This window comes from Gymnoscopelus braueri, assembly GCF_963280865.1.
Source record: "Gymnoscopelus braueri genome assembly, chromosome: 7".
In the NCBI taxonomy this organism is placed as follows: domain Eukaryota; kingdom Metazoa; phylum Chordata; class Actinopteri; order Myctophiformes; family Myctophidae; genus Gymnoscopelus; species Gymnoscopelus braueri.
The window spans coordinates 17999123-18019159 of NC_137608.1; the positions used below are offsets into that span (position 1 = coordinate 17999123).

At 45.4% G+C, this 20037-nt stretch overlaps 1 protein-coding gene across 2 annotated transcripts in view; it reads right to left on the reverse strand.

Annotated features, from left to right (window-relative positions):
• Window positions 1-20037, reverse strand: part of kremen1 (kringle containing transmembrane protein 1) — a 76740-nt gene that overhangs the window by 42338 nt on the left and 14365 nt on the right. For both annotated transcript variants that reach the window (XM_080434026.1, XM_080434025.1), the window contains exon 2: window positions 7003-7165. In XM_080434026.1, coding sequence (XP_080290152.1) covers window positions 7003-7165 — 163 coding nt within the window. The remainder of the gene's footprint in view (window positions 1-7002; window positions 7166-20037) is intronic.

Here is a 20037-nt window from a genome sequence, read left to right on the forward strand (position 1 = left end):
CGCCCGGTGGATTAGGATCTGTCAATGTAGCCCGGAGACATGGTGCTTGTACCAACTGTTACTAACAAGGCCCCTCGTGTTGACACATGCACAGTCAAATCCTTGGTGTTAATCTGTCCATTTGCAACGCCGTAAGTGAATGCACCCGCATAAGGGTTCATTTGGTTCCACTCAGTATTAAATTGAAGCTGGGACGTATTTTAATGAATAAAACATCATTCCAACATATCTGTATACCATGGTATACCAATACATATAATGGTATACAATATAAGCAGAACATCTTCAGTGGTTGCGAGGTGGTCTCCCTTCCATCGAGAAATTCCAACTCTGTTGTCAGGTAGGTACACCTACTGGTTGACAAGTAGTACTGCCTGAAGCTCATAAGCACAATGTCTCCACTGGCCAAGCGGGGTATTCCGTCCTGGAAGAGCGGTAGAAGTTTGGTCTGGCAGGCGCCAGGCGGTAGAAGCAGTTTCGAATCCCGGGGTAGGACATGAAACCGATTCGCTGTACCGATTGCAGCTTTAACGCTGAGAATTGTACGGCATGGCATTCTGGTCAAACATCACATGAATGCTCATTCAGTTCAGGTGGCCCTGTACAGCGTTCAGGTAGGCGCCATTCTACATTCAGGTAGCCCATGCAGCGTTCATGTGGACCATGTTGCATTCAGATGGCCCCATGCTTTCATGTGGCCCATACTATACATTCATGTGGCCCATGCTGCATTCAAGTGACCTGTGCTGCGTTCACATGGCCCATGCTACATCCAGGTGGACCGTGTTGTATTGTTGATGGCCGTGTGATGGAAAGCCATGATCTCAGATTTACACCTGACATCGTGGGGCTTCAATTACAATAAAGGCAAGGAACATAACTCACTCCGACACTGCCATTATCCCATCCGTTTGTGGGAATGGCATTCACACAGCTATAGTGGACACTCGTAAATTCCGCACCGCGCACGCACACACCTGCATACAAATGACCAGGAAATGGCCACTCAGTGAACAGCCGAACAAACCATCACACAATTCACACTCTCGTACTAATGGAGCAGACAGCAGAGGGGAGTCCAGTCTCGGTGCGCGGGAAGAGTACATTCTACCCTTTCTGTTTCAGCAATGTCTCTGGCACAGTCCTTAACTCCTCGAGAAAGATCAGAGGACTATCTAAGGACTATCTAAGTGTCGTATAAGCTCAAAGTGATTATATCCGATAACGTCACAAGAGCAGGGTTAATTTAACCCTGAGAGTGTAAATATGGACCCGTACGGTACATATTTATCGATTAATGACTCTTGTTTAGCCTCTTGGCCAAGCTAGCATAGGAGTGGACTTCGCTCTCCTTTTTTTGGGGGGGGGGGGGGGGGGGGGGGATTAATATGAGGTTTCCCTCAGCCAAATTTCTTCTCTGTTTTCACTGGGTTATTTTATGGAGAGCCGTAAAGATGAAAACTGGGGACTATTAGGGCTCCCTCTCTCTCTCTAGTATCACAGAGCTCTTTCAACTCAATCGGTTTGGGGAAAACCCTCCAATGAGATGAGAACAGAGGGGTTTATGAGACCCACTTCCTTCAATCCTGATATCCCATCGCCCCCACTGCACCTGCTACACTGTCTGAGCTGTGTGTGCACACGCACACGCGCACACACACACACACACACACACACACACACACGTTCACATACTGTACGCAGCATACACACACATGTACGCCTCTCTAATCCCTGTACATCCGCTCCCCGCTCGGAGACGTGTGTTCAAGTAACGACATGCGATGTTTCTTAGCCTCGTGTTATCCACCTGTGCCTCAGCCCTCGCTTCATAAAACCCCCCTTGGCGCTGGGATCAGACAGCCACCCCCTCCATTCCCCCCCCCCAACACCCGCCCCATTTCATCACATTTTCCTTCTCCCATATCCTTCACTTTAACCACTTGAACCCCAGTGGCCCTATTCTGGTTGCGAACTTTGTGACGCGCTGTTAGCTTGTACTGTAGATCGGCTTTTTCCCGTTGAAGAGATTCTGTGGAAAGGACTTTAAAGCTCAGCGTCACATGCTTAAAAATAGCCGATCTACAAGCTCACAACGCATCGCAATTGCGACGCGTTGTGGCCTTGTAGATTGGCTATTCAACCGGGCTTAACCCCCTTCCCGATATAGGTCATACCGCTTATTTTGAGAGGTTGCAGTTCAACTGTTGTGCCAAAAAAGGACAGCGAAGAGAGATGGAGACCAGACAGACATGGCCGAGCGAAGAGAGAATTGTTAGTGCTAGAGGTAGAAAGTGGGATAGTTAGGGGTGGGGGGTGCATTGGAAACATCATTTGACTAGCCACAGGCCACAGATGTAAATAAGGTGTTTTGAAATCCAAATTTTGTTGTCCCTTCCCCATATGGTTCTCAGTCTGTGGTGGGAGCACTCTCCCTCTTAGGGCACATGAGTGCATTTGTGCACACACACACACACACACACACACACACACACACACACACACACACACACACACACACACACACACACACACACACACACACACACACACACACACACACACACACACACACACACACACACACACACACACACACACACACCACAAAATATACATGTACATGTGTATACGCATGGACAATGTATGCATATAGTACGTGTACATTCATATGCATGCATGTGAATGATCGTACACACACACAAATACACACTTAGTTAAACATAAATATGTACCGTACACACACTGAGCCCTGTGCGTACAAGCATGTTTCGCGGCTAGCCCAGCGCCGATCAAATATGTACAGTATGCATGTTCCACGGCTGTGGGACGCGTGCACGTCATATAGGGGGAAAGCTGGGAACAAAGGTTTCATCATTGTTGCCAGTAACAAAGAACATATTAATGTCCTTCCATGACCTCTGTACTTTCCTGCCACTAACTGCTCTATCTACAGCAGTGGCTCTCAAACTTTTTTATGTCAAGGACGCCCAAATTGATATGTATTTGGCCGCGGATCTGAAAAGAGAAGATTTGTGTTCAGATTTTTTTTTAATTATTCAAAATGTTCCAATACTTTCAAGATTATTTTTTCAATATTCACAAATAGCTCCCAGCACTCTGAGATAGTATATCTGCAATTTTTTAAATAGCCAATGTATAAAATATGGATAAAGTGATTGAAATTATTGTGACGCTGTATCAACAACCTTTACTGGGGACCTCCCTGGAACCCCCATCTCAAGGACCCCTAGGGGTCCCCGGACCCCACTGATCTACAGCTTTCTATTGCCCTGTAACTGTATCTTAACTGCTGTGCTGCCTCTGGCGACTGCATTTCCCCCGCAGGATCAATAAAAGGTCTTATCTTAACCTTCTTATAACTGCGATGTTGAGAGCTCGCACAAAAAAAGAATGTCACCCATTCTTTTAAACCTGTGTGTGAGTTCAAGTGACAATAAAGATGAGAATGATTCTGAATCAATGGTGCAGACCTGTGTCAAACCTACAGTATAGTTTCCACACACTGCTCAGTTAAAGCCTTTTATTTTTACATTTTCTGAATTTTGTTCAGAAACGTCTCATTTTTGTCATACCAACCTAACCCTTGCGAGAAAGTATGTGTACATTCACCTTTAGTATGCCACAACACACACACACACACACACACACACACACACACACACACACACACACACACACACACACACACACACACTAAATGAAAAGAGGAGATCACTTTCGCAAACCCCCCTACATTCTCCACCTATTCCTGGAGGGAAATAGAATCCGGAATACAGCCATATAACAAAGGCTTGTGTGAGCTCCTCGTAAAGGCCATCTCTTATCTATTGAGAATCAAGTAGCCACTTCAGTCTCCACACTACACAGTAACATCGTCAGTGTTCATTTAGAGCAGGGTTCGATTAGGGAAAAAAACTATGAAAAAAAACTAAAACACTTAAACCCTATATAGTTTTTAGTATGACAAATGGCAAGAATAGCAGCTCTACAAGCTCACAACGTCTCCTGTCGTGATGCGTTGTGAGCTTGGAGGAATTCCTATTCTCACAATTTTTGAAAAAAGAATGAGCCCGTTTTGACACATTCGATAATAACCAAACATGTAATTCAGTCTGAGCAGAAGTAGGGATAAAACATATCCGCACCGGGGACAAAAAAATGAATGACCAGAGAGACGGACGGACGGACGGACGGACGGACGGACGGACGGACGGACGGACGCGAGGATATCAAAAGCAGAGGCATGGATTTCCCCCCATATCCCCTCTCCCAACAAATCAAACCCTGTCTGAAAAAGTACAAAGGTACACTTTCAGACACATTTGTACACTCTCAGAGTTACAAATTGTTAAATGATCACTGGGGATTTCACTGTGTATTGCTGATGAGTGACTCTTTTGACAGTCTGAGAGGTCCGGGGGACGGAAATAGATTGAGCGTCAATCCTGACCGGAGTCTACTGACTGAAACCCTTCTGTCAAGAAGTAACAAAGCCATGGTCTGTTAGTGTGGAGAGAAAAAAAATAATTTCTCACTGTATCACAATTGCCAAAAAATGTCAAATCTAAACAATGAAGATGTCCATTTTTGCCCTACTTGTCGAATATAATAAGCTTCTAATGTGTGGCGAAAGCTTTCCTCGATCCTCTGTATATATCCCTAAGCATAAATCTTCAGAATTGCCGTCCGGGGCCAAGTTTAAACAAATCCGTCCATTGCCACTTCAAAGCATTGTTGCTTTATGAGTTTACGACCATGACTTAGAGAAAACGTTTCAGAGGCTTTTGGGGGAAAGAGATGTACGATTTCTCTCATGGTTCGGCTATCTGGGCCAAGCCACTGTTCTGGAAGTCTGCGTTGAAATTTGTCTTGACTCGCGAAGGAGTGCGGCTCAATACAAATACACAAGTTGGACAGTCATGCATGCAAACGTTGACAGTCCTACATGGGGCATGACTGACGGATGGGATGGGGTTTGTCTGGAGACCCAAGGCCGCCCATGTTCTGTCCCCCTGACATTCCTGGGATGAGGGATGGAGATTTGCTTGTGCAAACTCTCTTCAAGCAGTGGCTGCGTCCTTGTGATGACAGGACTGCACGTTCTGCTGGGATATCCACTAATAAAACATTCAGAAGTGAAATGTAATGTCTGATCTTTGGAACCTTTCGGGGCAACAGGCGGAGGAGACTTCTGTGTCTGCGCCAGCGTTTCTTACCCTGGGGTCACAAGGTGGGGGGGGGGTTACAGGCCTTATCTGTTTGTAAACATGTTGCACAAAATCAGAACTTGCTTTCTTCCACTTTCAACCATAAATCCCTATATTTCGGGCACGTCATCATAACAGTCAAAAGTATTCAAATATTCAACGTTTTTTTCAAACGTTTTGGTCTAGTGGTCTCGGCTATGAGTCATGTCTGAAAGGCTAGGAAGATGTCAGGTGGTCTCTGTCAAGTGGAAACCTCATATATCCAAAACTTTACTTTTCAGAGCATTACTTTTCAGGATTCAAATTCAAAAACCAGCAAAGGCAGCAGATCGACAAGCTCAAAACGTGTCGCTTCGCTCCGCTTATCGAGCTTGCAGATCTGCTATACTTTTGATGCTCTGTGTGACGCTGTAGTGTGATCATAAGTAGGGCGTTAATTTACGGAAAAATACAAAAAGTTAAAAGATGGAGATATGAGGTTTCTGCCCCACAGCCACGACATAAGCTTGGTCAGTGACGTAAGTGTGTCTTAGGGCAGGTGTCTCCCCCGGGACGCAAACATACAAAGGTACATTATGAATTCAGCACATTAACTTCAAGTCATACTGTTTTATTCATTTTAGTCATCTTTTTTTGGCAGCCTCTGGTAGCTCCGTTGTCATTACAATGTCTGTCTATACGGAAGTACTACTCAAAAATAATGCTGTAGTGTAGGATATGGCCTGCAGATATGAGGCGCTATAGGACCGCGTCACGCTGCGACATGTTGTGCGTGAGCTTGCAGATCTGCTATTTTCGGATGCGGGACGTGGCACATAACCAAATATACTGCAAATCAGGCATGACACTTTCAAAGACGACAAAGGGTAACCCAGAACCTTCCATAAAACCTGGTACTCGAGAACCAGTGAAGTTCTGTGATGGTTTCTTGTTTAGGTTTCCATTATAACCAGAACCAGGGAAGGTACTTTATAAATAAAACTAATAAAAAAAAGCAGCAAATAGCTGATCTGCTTTGAGTTTAGAAAACATGTGAAAGTACTAGTTCCGGTAACTACTATGTCCTCAGCAGGGCCCAAATGAGGTTCCGAGAACCTTACCTGAAACCAGGCCGTAGCGCATGGAAACAAACCCAGAACCTGTGAAATACGTTAGAGATGGCACGCCACAGTTCACTCGGTTCGTCACAAGCAGTGTTGCGAGGTCTGCTTATTATAAGTGACTTCGGGCTTGTTTTTCTGTAAAGTTGCTTGTAAATATTAGTAAGTTGCGGGTTGAGGTTTTTTGGGCTTGTTTCTAAAGTGTACTTGCTTATTTTGGGCTTGCTTCCAAATTGTTTGATTATTGTTTAAACCGGTGGTTCTCAAACGTTTTCATGTCAGGGACACCCAAATTAATGTGTATTTGTCCACCGACCCTCATCTGAAATTATAATTTGTGCCAGGGCCCCCCGTACCAGATGTGTGTTGTTAAAATGTTTCATATATTCCACATTTTGCACTTTCTTTTCCTCAAGATTTTTTTTTGAAAATAGCAGATCTACAAGATCACAACTGCAACGCGTTGTGAGCTTGTAGATCGGCTATTTTCAAAATAGCCAACGTATATAGGTTTGAAGTGCTCATGTGACCCAGTCGCTTCTTTTGGGCTTAAGTTTTCATAGACCTAGTCGCTTGTTTCTCTCGCAAAAGTCTGGCAACGCTGGCCACAAGAGGCTTGTTCAGCACTACCCCCCCCCCCCGTTCCAGAGGTGTGGGTGGGCCTCCCTCACCTGCAGTAGTTGTGGCTCCCCAGCCCCCCCTCTCCGTTGGGGTACTTCAGGGTGTTGTAAGGGTGCTGGAAGGTCTCGTTCCAAAAGAGGCAGGGCTTCCCCGCCTGTAGGCTGGTCTGGTTCTGGACGCCCCTGTAGTCCTCTCCATTAGCAGTGTAGCACTCTGGGCGAAAGAGAGAGAGAGAGAGAGAGTACAAGAGAGAGTGTTTAAGAGCTTTGTCTGTGTGTGACACCTACTAAGGGTTAATTATGACAGCCATTCTCAAATGTTTTAATTTCAAGGACCCTCCGTTTGATATGCATTATTAATAGGCCACGGACCCCCATTTGATGGCCTTTTTTTGCCCCCTTTTTAATCTCTGTGATCCCAATCTACACAGTGTTAAGCTGCACTACGTAACTTTCCTCTTCTGCCCCAGATTTGAACCCGGTTTCCTGCACAAGCGCTGCCATTTTTTACCATTGAGCTAATAAGTGCCTGCCTGCTTGCTCAGGGGATAAATTTAATCTTCGTGTCAGATCCTATGTCTATAGGTGAGACATGACCTTTGACACAATCTAAATGTCTCAATAGAAGAGCATGGAGACAAAATACAACCACCCCAATTGTATAAGTTATATTGTATTAACATACTCTACCATATATATCGGACACAATTACATTTTATTCATTAAAAGAAAGTTACATAGTGCCGCTTTAATTTAGCTCTGAGCGTGTACAAATGGAACCAAATGGACCCGTCCGGGTCCATTTGGTTCCATTTGTACACGCTCAGAGCTACAGACCACCAGGGTCCATGTCCCTGGTGGTCCTGAGACCCCACGTTAAAGAGACAGTGTATTAAGATAAGGATCAGAATAAGTGATTCTAAGCAGGCATGCTACAGGCAGACATCCAATAGATCTATTATATACACTTGTTTGAGAATCAGATGTTGAATCAGATGGTCTTGGATTAAATGTTTTTTTTTTGTTGTTGTTATGCATTTGGAATGATAATAGACGATAAGCCTCGAGGAATATAAGTTGTAGTTTCTGCCCAGTCTCAATTCGTAACATCGGCCCGAGCGTGTCAAAGTGAGATCAATCATGACTTGGTATTGTTTCAATTAATGTCAACCCGAGTTTCACAAGAGCTTAGAAGGAGAAAAAAAATGAAAAGAGAAAAAAAAGACCTGCAGATATACAGCTAAAGCAAACATGGTTTGAATTTCCAGGAAATATATGACAACCATATGGTGGAAGGAGAGAACAAATGGAGAGAGAGGGGGGGTGAGAGAAGGGGGGGGGTGGGATAGAGAGAAAGAGGGAGAGAGAGCATGGTCCCCAAAGCAAAACAATGGTCGGAATGAGTCTTTTCTTCTTTGAAACAGAGAAGTCATATAAACAATGGCGAGTGAGCCATCATAGCTCATCACACTCAGCCTCAGGCGACCTCCTGTCAGGAAGAGTTTTAAAGCCGACTTGTACTTTGTCGTAGGGCGGTGGCGCGCCCCGAACATAGGCGATCTACAAGCCCACGACGCGACGCACCCGCGCTGTGTTGTGGACTTGTACGTCGGCTATGTTTGGCGCACGACGCGGCCGCATGAGGAAGCATAATAAATTAGACTTTAGCCGCAAAGTCTGAATTCCTGCTTTGATTAAAATGGGATATTCATTCAGCGCTCTAATAAATTATTGTCATTATTTATATTGCAGGAACTCATAAATACCATTAAATTGTTGACTGTCCAGGGTGCTCAATCAATGTAGCCAGGGCGTTAAGAATGACTCAATCCACACAAAAAAAACATCTGACACCAAACAACATATGTTTTTATTTAAACAAAATTATTGTCTCTTTAAACTCACACAAACACACAACAATCCAGACATGTCACAAGGGCAACGGCTGTGACAATGCGATAACATGCACATTCTAGACGCTTTAGAATTGCGTTTAGCTTTAGTGGCGTTAGCTTGGCTGCGGTAATGCGAGAGAACACATGGGACGGTACTAAACAGCCTGCTATCGTTTCCTGCCAATCAAACAGACTTCCACATTTCGGCGCTGTCGGGTGAAAACCTTTTATGTCCAAAACTGTTAAAGGTTTTCAGGATATGGAAAAGAACCTGTGGACCAACTTCAATACTTTTCATTGATTAAATATTTATAAAACCCAGACAGATTTAAACCACTCTCACGTATTTGTTTCCCCAAAAAATAGCACATATTAGCTGACGAGTCAGCTTGTAGATCTGCTAATTTGGTACTTTTGTTTTGACACTCTACAGTGTCACACAAAAGTGGCAAATTAGCAGATGACTAAGTAGGGCATTAATAAAGAAAAAAAAAAAAAAACAATAAAAAGTTGAAATAAGGAGATAAGAGGTTTCCGCCCGACAACATGCAGAAGATTTGTGTTTTGGCCGGTCTCCATGGAGGCTCTCGTTGCTATGTACATGGTGAGCCAATTGACCGGTCCCTTTCATCATCGCCACGCCGTCTCAGTTGAGCATGAGCTCATATGCCTCGCAATGTGACAGTCATTATGCCCCCATGGTGAGCCAGCTGTGGTGCAAAAAGGCTCTTTCTGATTCCCCCCGCTTTGCAGTCCAAAAAGCCAAGCCTGAGTTACACTTTTAATTAGTCAATAGCCGATCTACAAGATCGCGACGTATCACACGGCGTGATGGCACTGTGAGCTTGTGGATCGGGGTATTTGTGGTGCGCGACACGATGCGCAGCCAAGTATAAATTAGACTCAAGCTGTTCTGGCTTCCTCCCACCCACTCGCTCGCTCTTTATCACCTCCCTCCGTTGTCCTCTGGTTTTCCTCTTCCCTCCTCTTTTCTGCTGCTACACTCTGCGGTCTCTTCTTGGGTGTCTGTCCACTTACAGAGGGACAGGGGGTGGGAGAGTAGCTAAGCACATTTACTCAAGTAACTGTACTTAAGTACAGTTTTGAGGTACTTTTACTTTGCTTGAGCTTTTCCATTTTTCAGTGCTGTATATTTCTACCCCACTACAGCTCAGAGGCAAATATTGTACTTTTGTTTTCCGCCGCAACAATTACTTGGCAGCATTAGTTTTAAGTTACTTTGCAGAAAACATACATTAACCAATTAGGCCCTACTTTATAGTTTGACTTTTTAAAAATAGCAGATCTACAAGCTCACAATGCTCACGGTGTAGCTCAAACATAAGTCTGACAAATTTTGATACTGTAAGTATAGTACTTCTTCCACCACAGCAGAGGGAGGTGTCTTTCCCAATCCCCCCGCCCCACGGACCTCTCTCTCCCAGCCAAGGGTCGCGCGGGTTGACCCACAGCAGCGTCACGACCGAATACATCATCGCACTCACTGTGAGTCTGTGTCACTCGCCAGAAATAGCTGGTTTTGGCTGAGGAATAAATCAGCCCTACAGCAAAGTTCTCGAATGAACAATCGGGGGAAGACAGGAAGTCAGCCCCCAAGTTTGTTAACAGGAGCTGAGGAAATTGGCACCGTCAATGTGTAACGTGTACACACCTGCATATGATGCTAATGATCATCATGTACATACCTGCTATCACATACGCTATCTGTATGTGTGTATATATATACAGTATGTGTGTATATATCTTTGTTTTATATTTGAATCTTTCCCTTCTGCTCTGTCTTCTCACGGAATGCTACAAAATGATGGAGCGTGCACAAACAAACAAAAAATAATTCACCCCTTATTTACACCTGTAAACCTGTGATGTGACAAATAAAGCTGATACAGATTCTGAGCCAGTTCATACTGTAGCTTCAGACTCAGCGCAGACTGTTTCCCAATCTGTCTGACACCAAGATAAGATAAGATAATATAACTTTATTGCCCATTAAATGTGCATAAAAATGCGCTTTCGGCACTCTGGCAAAACAGTGTAAAACAGACAGTAAAAACATAGCCAAAATACATATCAGCCTGACACTCAGCCCAATTTCTATTTGGTTTCACTTCATTATTCAGTCTGATTAATGAAGTTATTGCAGCTGCTTTATGAGACAGGTGTTGCTGAACAGGGGGTGATGTCGCTGACAAGCCTTTTTTTAGGAATCAAGGGGCAATCAGTAAATACACGCTCTATATTTGTATTCCTGGGATTCTATTCACATCCGCTTGAATAGCTGCATCGATACGAACGGATGATGCTAACACCTGCACTGTTGTTTCGAAATGTCTGGCGCAGTTGTATTACGCCATCGCATTCAAAGGATGCTGATTGGGCCTGGTTGGAACATTTCAACCAAGAAAACCCTGCGAACGGAACGATGACATCACCAGACCCTTAATGGCCATGGCTGGAGATGCAGGGGTTGGATTAAAGCTACATAATACTGATAAAATGCATTTAGTTTAGTTCACATTATGATCTAATGTGAACAACACAGATACACAACTTTGCCTATCCTTATGCAATGAGTTTAGCATAGCATATACAGTACTAGATTTTCCTACGAAGAACAAGTTTGCAACATTAACACACAATAGCGTACACACAGGTGCACACACGCCCGTCCACACACACGGTTCACACAGTTCTTTCAACTTCCCGAAAGAACCACACTTCATCTGAGTACAAAATCAGAAGCCCAGGGGCGCTCTCGGTGTATGACTGAGCCAAAGTTGCTTTTAATTAAAGCCGTTTAGGAGTTGCTGTTGATCCAGAGCCCATCAGCTACAGCTACAGCTACTACTACTACTACTACTACTACTACTACTACTACTACTACTGCTACTGCTACTGCTACTGCTGCTGCTGCTGCTGCTGCTGCTGCTGCTGCTGCTGCTGCTACTGCTACTGCTACTGCTGCTGCTGCTGCTGCTGCTGCTGCTGCTGCTGCTGCTGCTGCTGCTGCTGCTTCAGGGGTGCTGGGCTCCTGTAATTATGATGGCACTTTGTGTTTTGTAAATGGCTCCTCTCCCTCTGCAGATTAATTCCGCCTCGGCGGCACAGACAGACATCAGCCGGCGGATTTGTAAATCTACCTTGAGACCCATCATGCTGAAGTGGAACATGACTTCACGGAAGACAGCGATTCGGCTTCTCGCCGCAATTGTACTGTGATGCCTATGGGAGTCTGGTCTGTGTGTGTGTGTGTGTGTGTGTGTGTGTGTGTGTGTGTGTGTGTGTGTGTGTGTGTGTGTGTGTGTGTGTGTGTGTGTGTGTGTGTGTGTGTGTGTGTGTGTGTGGGGGGGGGGGGGCATGGAGACACTGTCAGGGCTGATATTTAGAGTAGAGGTTCTGCTCGATGATGACACTGGTAGGAGGGTTTCTGAGAGACAGACCGAGTAGACAAAAATGGTACCTTATTATAATGAGCATTAGTGATGACCAATTACATAAAGATAGGTTGAAAACAGGTGAAGTGGTCCTTTAAGCCCCATTTAATATTTTCGCTATTCCACAACAAGCTCACAACGTTGTGAGCTTGTAGATCTGGTAGTTTTTGTAGTAGTATTTTTTAATAATTTTTGATTTTTTAACAAATGTTTTCTTCTGGGGGTCCCTGGCACAAAACATTTTCAGATGGGGGTCCACGGCCAAATACATATAATTTTGGCACGAAAAAGTTTGAAAACTACTGATTTAGAAGGCATTTGTAGAATCGGCCCCAGGTCTTAATGGGTTAAAGGAGAGAATGGTAAGAGCGCAAGCTAAACGCAGATGTGACAAGTTTGGGTTTTTCTTTTGAGCTGACGGAGGTCTGGACAGGATGGCGAACGGAATGCAGACTGATCACTGTGGAGAGCTTGGTACTGGCAGAGGCCTCGGGTATGAGTCACTCCATCGCCAAAAAGTAATCAGGGCCGGACCGGGCTGCAGCCAGCGAGGATAGCATCAGGCCAGGAGAGAGAGAGAGAGGGGTAACCAAGTGCATCCCAAATAAGCTCCGTGCCCTTCAGACAGTGACTCTGTGAGAGGAGTGGAGTGAGACTGAAATGGGCTGAGCTTTGCCCTGCGCAGTGCTCAAACGCACTGCATCAAAATTAGCTATAAAGTGACTTAGTAAATGTCTCCTCTCCTCTTCTCCGGGGTACTTTCAGTCTGGAGTCTTTTTAAAGTGTGGAGTGGAGTGGAGTGGAGTGGTGGTGCTCGTCTGCACACGGGCTGCTTGGAAGGAACTGCTGTTGGCAATCATCTCCGCCTGCTGTGGCCAAGCTCGCCTTCCAGGACGAGATGGTAAATATGGCAGCGTTTTGCAGCCGCCGGAGGGGGGTTGATGTGGTCTTAAGGCACCATTTGCTTGCGGTGGGAATGGGAAGTAGTGGATCTGCAAGGACTCCGAGATAAGTGAGGCCATCATAAAGATGAATGGAGCATTTAAAAGCCCTGCGGACGGCCACACATCCGTCAACAAAAAAAGAGCAGGCCCGCTACGGGTTAAGTGGCGCGGGGCCGTGTGTTTCACTCCCAATTCCATGATGAGGTGCCCAGTGGTGAACTGATTGGGCTATCGTCACCTCAGAGCACCCTACACACACACACACACACACACACACACCCACACACATACATACATACATACACCCCGCCATTTCCCTGTCACCAAGCGACCGTGGTGCTCTCGTCACATGGGCCAGGCCTTTCTTGTGGTCTCATCACAGGCTGTGATGGGAAACAGAACTACCACCGCATGAAAGGCAAAGAGAGGGGGAAAAAGAAAAACCTCCTCCTATAAAATATATGCAGATCTACAAATAGAAAAAGTCCGGGAAACAGAGGAGGAGGAGAAGGACTCGCCCTGAGCTCGCAGAACACCGCACAAACCCGGCAACAAGAGCAGCCTTTTCAGAAAAAGAAAAGAGGAGAGAAAAAAAAAGAGTGCAGGATAATTCTGAGAGGGCTAATCACCCTGTTATTATATTTGTAGGGATTTGCGGCTAATGACTTCCACATTGTGACTTCAAATGCACTTGATGCTCCGGAGTGGGGTGGGGGGGGAGTTCGGAGGGGTAGAGTTTGGGGGGGGGGGGGGGGTGTTATGGTACCGTGATCACGTGATCTCCAGAACACAAACAAACAAGCATGCAAACAAGCAAACAGGCGTTTTCTCTGAAGCGCGTTGCCAGGTCACGCTACAGCACTTATTTGTTGTGTTTGCTATGAGGGTTGAAAGGCAAGCGATAATTACAGATGACTGTTTCCTTGCAGAGGGCTGACATAAAGAGCTTCCTTCCATCTTTATTATATGCTTGGCGCTTCAGGGGAACAGCCGAGCGAGCTTGACTGCAGGGGCAATATTTCCATCACAGCAGCCTCGCAGTGTGAGTCCATTATAGTGAACAAGTGCTGGCTACATGATACGCATACATACAACCGCTGGAAATGTGCTGTGTGTACACCAGCGTCAATACAAAGTCTATTCGCGCTGCGCAACTGTCAGCCATGGACATAGCTTACTTTTTTTTTACTCCACACACATTCTGTGAAAATAGGCAAACATTCGCTGAAAATAGCAGATCGGTCGTGATGTGATCTTCGACTGTTTTTGTCGATTTGGTGTAGACAGAGGGGGAAAAGGAAGGGACCATTAAGTATAGACCTCTGTGGGTACCTGATTTATGAAGTGCTGTACATAGGATTTAAGAGTCCATTTGCACACTCTCAGAGTTATTGGGGGGGGGGGGGTCTTTGAAATTACAAAGTTTGAGAACAACTGATACAGCCAATTCATCATGACGTGATATGCACTCTTACTACAGGTGAGCCAACCCCACACACACTCACTCTCACACACACACACACACACACACAGCTTAAATTTAAAACTTTAAGATACGTTCCAAAAAAAACTAAACAACGACATTTCACGTCAGCGACACATTATTAGTACAAAGAAATGCCACAGACCTCAAATCAAACCTCTAATATCATGCAGTCTACCACAGTGCCCTGGTAGCCATTACTGTTGTGGTGCTCATTAATGTCAGGGTAAGCAAGAACAGGGGCCAGGGCTGGGCCAAATCAGGCCAGCTGTGGTGGGTTACAGAGTTCCACACTGGAAAGGGGGGGGGGGGGTGTAGCTGGCTGCCTCTCATTCTACTCGCCAGCAGCCATTGGTGGAAGTATTGGGATTATTTTTTTCTTAAGTACAATACAAAAATACTCAAGTAAAAGGCCTGTATTTAAATGAGAATATACTTATAGTGCCAAAGTAAAAGTGCTAAAAAATGTTAAGAATAACATTGGGCTTAATTGATTAATGTATGTTTCTGTGTTAATAATCTACATCTGCAAACTACGAACTAGTTACTAACTAGTAACTAAAGTTGTCAAATAATTGTAGTGGAGTAGAAGCGTACAAGTAAATGTGTAAATTAATACAGTACTGTACCTAAAAGGTTTACTTAAGTATAGTACAATACTTGAGTAAATGTACTTTCCACCACTGCCAGGCTGTGCCAGCAGCCATTTCCATTTCAAAATCACAGCCTTCAGAGATACCGTAGGAGAAAAATACCCCCACACTTTTCTGCATTTCATATCCATTTTTGCTCACATCAGATAGGAACAGATCTTTAGGCAGGATGTTTTTAACAGTATTTTAGAAATATCAAAAACAGCAGATCTACATCTACTTAGATAGTAGATCTGCAGAAGTTTTTTTTAATTGATTGGAATGGATTGATCTGACACAACAGCGTTCAAACCATTGGTGGTCTAGGACTCGGGATCGGCATCGGAACCCAAAATATCTGGCATCGGTCACGCTCTACAGCTTATTCATGCTTTTGTTGCAGCGCTGTGGCCTCAGAAAGCTGGGCAATAAACCCAGACCTCATTGAGTCCCCGAAATAGCCTCACTATACTACTACCATCCTTCCACCAAAGTACTAATTCTCCCTCCATGCAAATCCCCTCCCCCATTCTTTCACCGCAGTAGCCACAGGTCCACGGGGCTGGTTGCCAAAGCGGCCGGCTAGCACCTAGTATAAAACATGGACTGCATCTCTTTCTGGTGTGGCCCCTATTATTTTAGCCCTGTAATGGAAAGAGCCTAATGCGAGCCCACTGCCAGAGCCAGTGGTGGGCTGAAGGCTCTGCCAAAAAAAGACCAACAAAAAAAATAGAAACGTTTGAAGTTTCACATCACAAATGAAAAGCATAAAAAGCTTTTTAGCCTCAAGCAGCTCCTTGGCCCTCAATTAAAGTGTTACGTCTTGATTGATGTTGGACGATCTATCAGCAAACATATCAAAGGGGGATAAAATGTCTTACCTTTATAGTAATTCCCACAGGGGATGGAGGGATATTTGACAGAACACAGCGCATGATGGACTGCATGTCGTTTTGGCTTCCAAGAGGCAAAGGATGGAACAATTCAGAGTTTTTTGTTTGTTGTCGTTTTGTTATTGTCTGTTTTTTTTTGGCAGATTCAGGTTGTGACAAATGTGATGAAGACACTGGCAATGTAGGGAGCCACTGAACCCCTTGAAAACAAGCTGCTGACAGAATGTCCACACAAGGGACAGGCCGACCAACCAAACAAACATGAAGTCAAGCGGGTGTCGCGTTCAATTACTTCCCCCTGGCACTGATCCGTACGATTTCCTCTAATCAATGTAGCCATATGTGCCCGAAAGGGGCAAAAAAAAAGAGAAAAGAATAAGAACAAACGTGGATGCCTTTGCGCGGGCCCTCTTCATGCACTAAGTAGACAGGGTTAGGAAGGCTGTGCGCGGGCCCTCTTCATACACTAAGTAGACAGGGTTAGGAGGGTTAAACAAACAGAAGGCGAAACCTGCTCCACGCTCAACACATGCTGGTGAAGTGGCTCCAAAGGAGCTCTGACACCACAGTAAACAAGCCCTCATGCAGCCAGCAGAGCACAGGCCAGGCCAGGGCGCCAAGCTGGAAGAATTTACTTCTTTCTTCTTCTTTTTTTTACTTAAGTAAAAGTAGCAATGGCCTGGACCGCTGGCGTAGCGGTCCAGGCACCTAGGCTACAATGTAGCCCGATACCGTGTCGCGGGTTCGACTCCCGACCCCGATGGCCTTTGCTGCATGTCACTCCCCAGCTCCCTCCCCATTTCCTGTCAGCCTACTGTCCTATCTATAATAAAGGCATGAAAAGCCTAAAAATAAATGTAAAAAAAAGTTAAAGTAGCAATAGCCTTCCACAATATTAAAAATACTCTATGTTACCAGTAAAAGGCCTCCATTCAAAATTCAAACTTGAGTAAAAGTACAAAAGTATCTGCATCAAAATGTACTCAAGGTGCTAAAGTAAAAGTAACCCTTTCAGAATGTGTAAAACTTTTTCAAAAATGGCAGGTCTACAACGCGTCGCGGTGTGGCGCGTTGTACTAAGTACAGTAGTAAATCGGCGCTATCGGCCGGGCAGAAACCTCTTATCTCCATGTTCTAACTTTGCGTTTTTTCGTTAAATTAACGCCCTGCTTGATCATACTGCAGCGTCACACAAAAGCATCAAAACTAGCAGATCCGCAAGCTGGAGCTTGTATATCTGCTACTTTTGCTGTTTTTTGAGTTGTGAATCCTGAAAAGTAACAGTTTGGGACTTGTGAGGTTTCCAGCCGACAGGGACGAAATGTACTTAGTTACTTTTCCACCACTGCCAGGGCGGGACCGGCAGAGACGCCGCTGCCTGCGCGTGTTTGGTTCTGCTGAGCTTTCCAAAAGGTACACAATTAGCATGTTTGGGACAACTTCATCCAAAAAGTCAAAACCAACTGCAAATTAAATGTGCTGCAGCGTAGAGCAAATGAAGCCATTTGGAATGATATGATAGAGGGATAGCTGGGGAAGAGGAAAAGAAAGCTTGGAGCGAAAAGGGGAAAGAGAGAGAGAGACTTTTTTTTTTAACCACTTAAAAACCCCATATGGAGTCCCCCAGGGCTCTATGCTAGTGTATTTTCTGTTTTCTGTTATTGTGGGGAAAGCTTTTTCTGAAAACTTCAGATCGACAACGCGTTGTGAGCTTGTCGATCTGCTATTTCCTGCGAAAGCTTTCCCCACAATACGGATGCTGCAGGGTTTTAAGTGGTTTAACGATCCCTCAGATTGGACATGCCTACCCCCCCCCCCCCCCTTCAGCTCTAATTTTCTCCATCTTGCCGCGCAGCGCCATTGATGTAACACTTGGTTTACTTTAACACTTCCCATTGTTATGGATGGAGCCGACAACAAAGCCCTGGCTCCATAAAATTAACAGCAAACACAACAGATAGCGCCTGCTAACACCGAAGGCCTGGGCGTATACACAGAGTTCAAAAATCCCATGCTTGGAGGAGCTCTGTGGCGCAGCTGCGTGCTGGGCCCCTATACTCGGAAACAAACAAACTGTGGTTTGCAAGTGTGCGTGTGTGTGTGTGTGTGCGTGTGCGTGTGCGTGTGCGTGTGCGTGTGCGTGTGCGTGTGCATATATGTGTGTGTGTGTGTGTGTGTGTGTACGTGTGTGTGCGTATGTTCTGGAGGGAGAGAACATGTCTCCATATGGGCTCTTCGTGGCATTCAGGGCTTTGATAAGCAGAAGGAGGATCTATGGCTTGCGATCCAAAACATGATGGTTGACTGTTGCTAATGGCTGTTCTTGCGCTGCATGGGGGCGTTCTCAGCCCGCTCGCTCCAAATGGATGGTAAGATGATCCCCCTGTCAGCCAGCTCATGTCAGATGTTCCCAGATAAACACATGCAGTGACAAAACATGCATTAATCTCAACTTCTACCCACATCATTCCGTCTCTCTCGCCCTCTCTCTTTATTTCTGCCCCCCCTCCCTTTCTCTCCCTCCATTCCTCCCTCTCTCTCTCTCTCTCTCTCTCTGTTCGTCCTGACATCCCCTGATGGGACTGACTGTACAGTAAGAATGAAAGGGAGCAATTTTCATCAGCAGAGGAGCCACAGTGTTTTAGGATGTCGATGTGGAGACGGAACACACACACACACACACACACACACACACACACACACACACACACACACACACACACACACACACAACATTACATTTTGCACATACGTATCCGCATGCACACGCATGTACACGCATGTACACGTACAGTACACGCACACACACACACACACACACAGGCTCCTTTGTTCCCGTTGCAGTAGAGTTGCTGCTGGGCCATCCAGTGTGTGCATTTGTCTGTACTGTACATCTCAGGTCAATCCGTAGCCTCTGCAATCTGCAGACACATTTATTAATCACATTTAGTTGTTGGGCAGTGAAAACAGCAAGCTCTACAAGCTCACAACGCGTCGCATTCGTGACCCGTCGAGAGCTTGTAGATCGGCTGTTTTCATTGTACGACGGTGTCAGGCTTAAGTGGTTAAACGTGTGACATGCTGTAGAGGCCTGGTATGGCTCTGCAAACAACTCAGCTCCCCATGCCAAGCCGCTCAGCGTCCTTTCATGTCGCCCCAACGATAACAAACTGATCCCTCATCCACTCATACGCGCCGATGGACACCAGACTCCTGTGCAGCAACCAGCGGTGGAAGAAGTACTAAGTCAAAAGTAGCAATGCCACACATACCAATATAAAAAACACGCTGTTACAAGTTAAAGTCCTGTATTCAAAAATGGAATTGAGGAAAAAGTACAACTTTATTGACTACAAAAATGTTTGATGTTGCCCCCAACTATAACAAACGGATCCCTCATCCACTCATCCGCGCCGATGGACACCAGACACCCGTACAACTCACCGACTCTCACCCTTAAACCCTCTGTACTTAGAAAACAAATGGACAACTTCCCTCTGTACTTGGTGTGCTCTTTTTTCCCTCTACACACCAAATCTCTTTGGTGCGTAGAGGCTTTCCAAATGTTGCCCCCCAGAATAGGGGATGATGGGGTTCAAGTGGTCAAGTTTTCGCCGCTAACATCAAAGTGTTTATCCCCGATTTCTTAACACACCTCACAGAGAGGTGAGTTACAGAAAGAGAGAGAAGGGGGGGGGGGGGGGGGGGGGGATTGTTGCTAAACACACCTGTTTTCGATCGTCCTGTTAGTGCTCAGGTTAGCTGGCATGTGGGGAATGTTAAT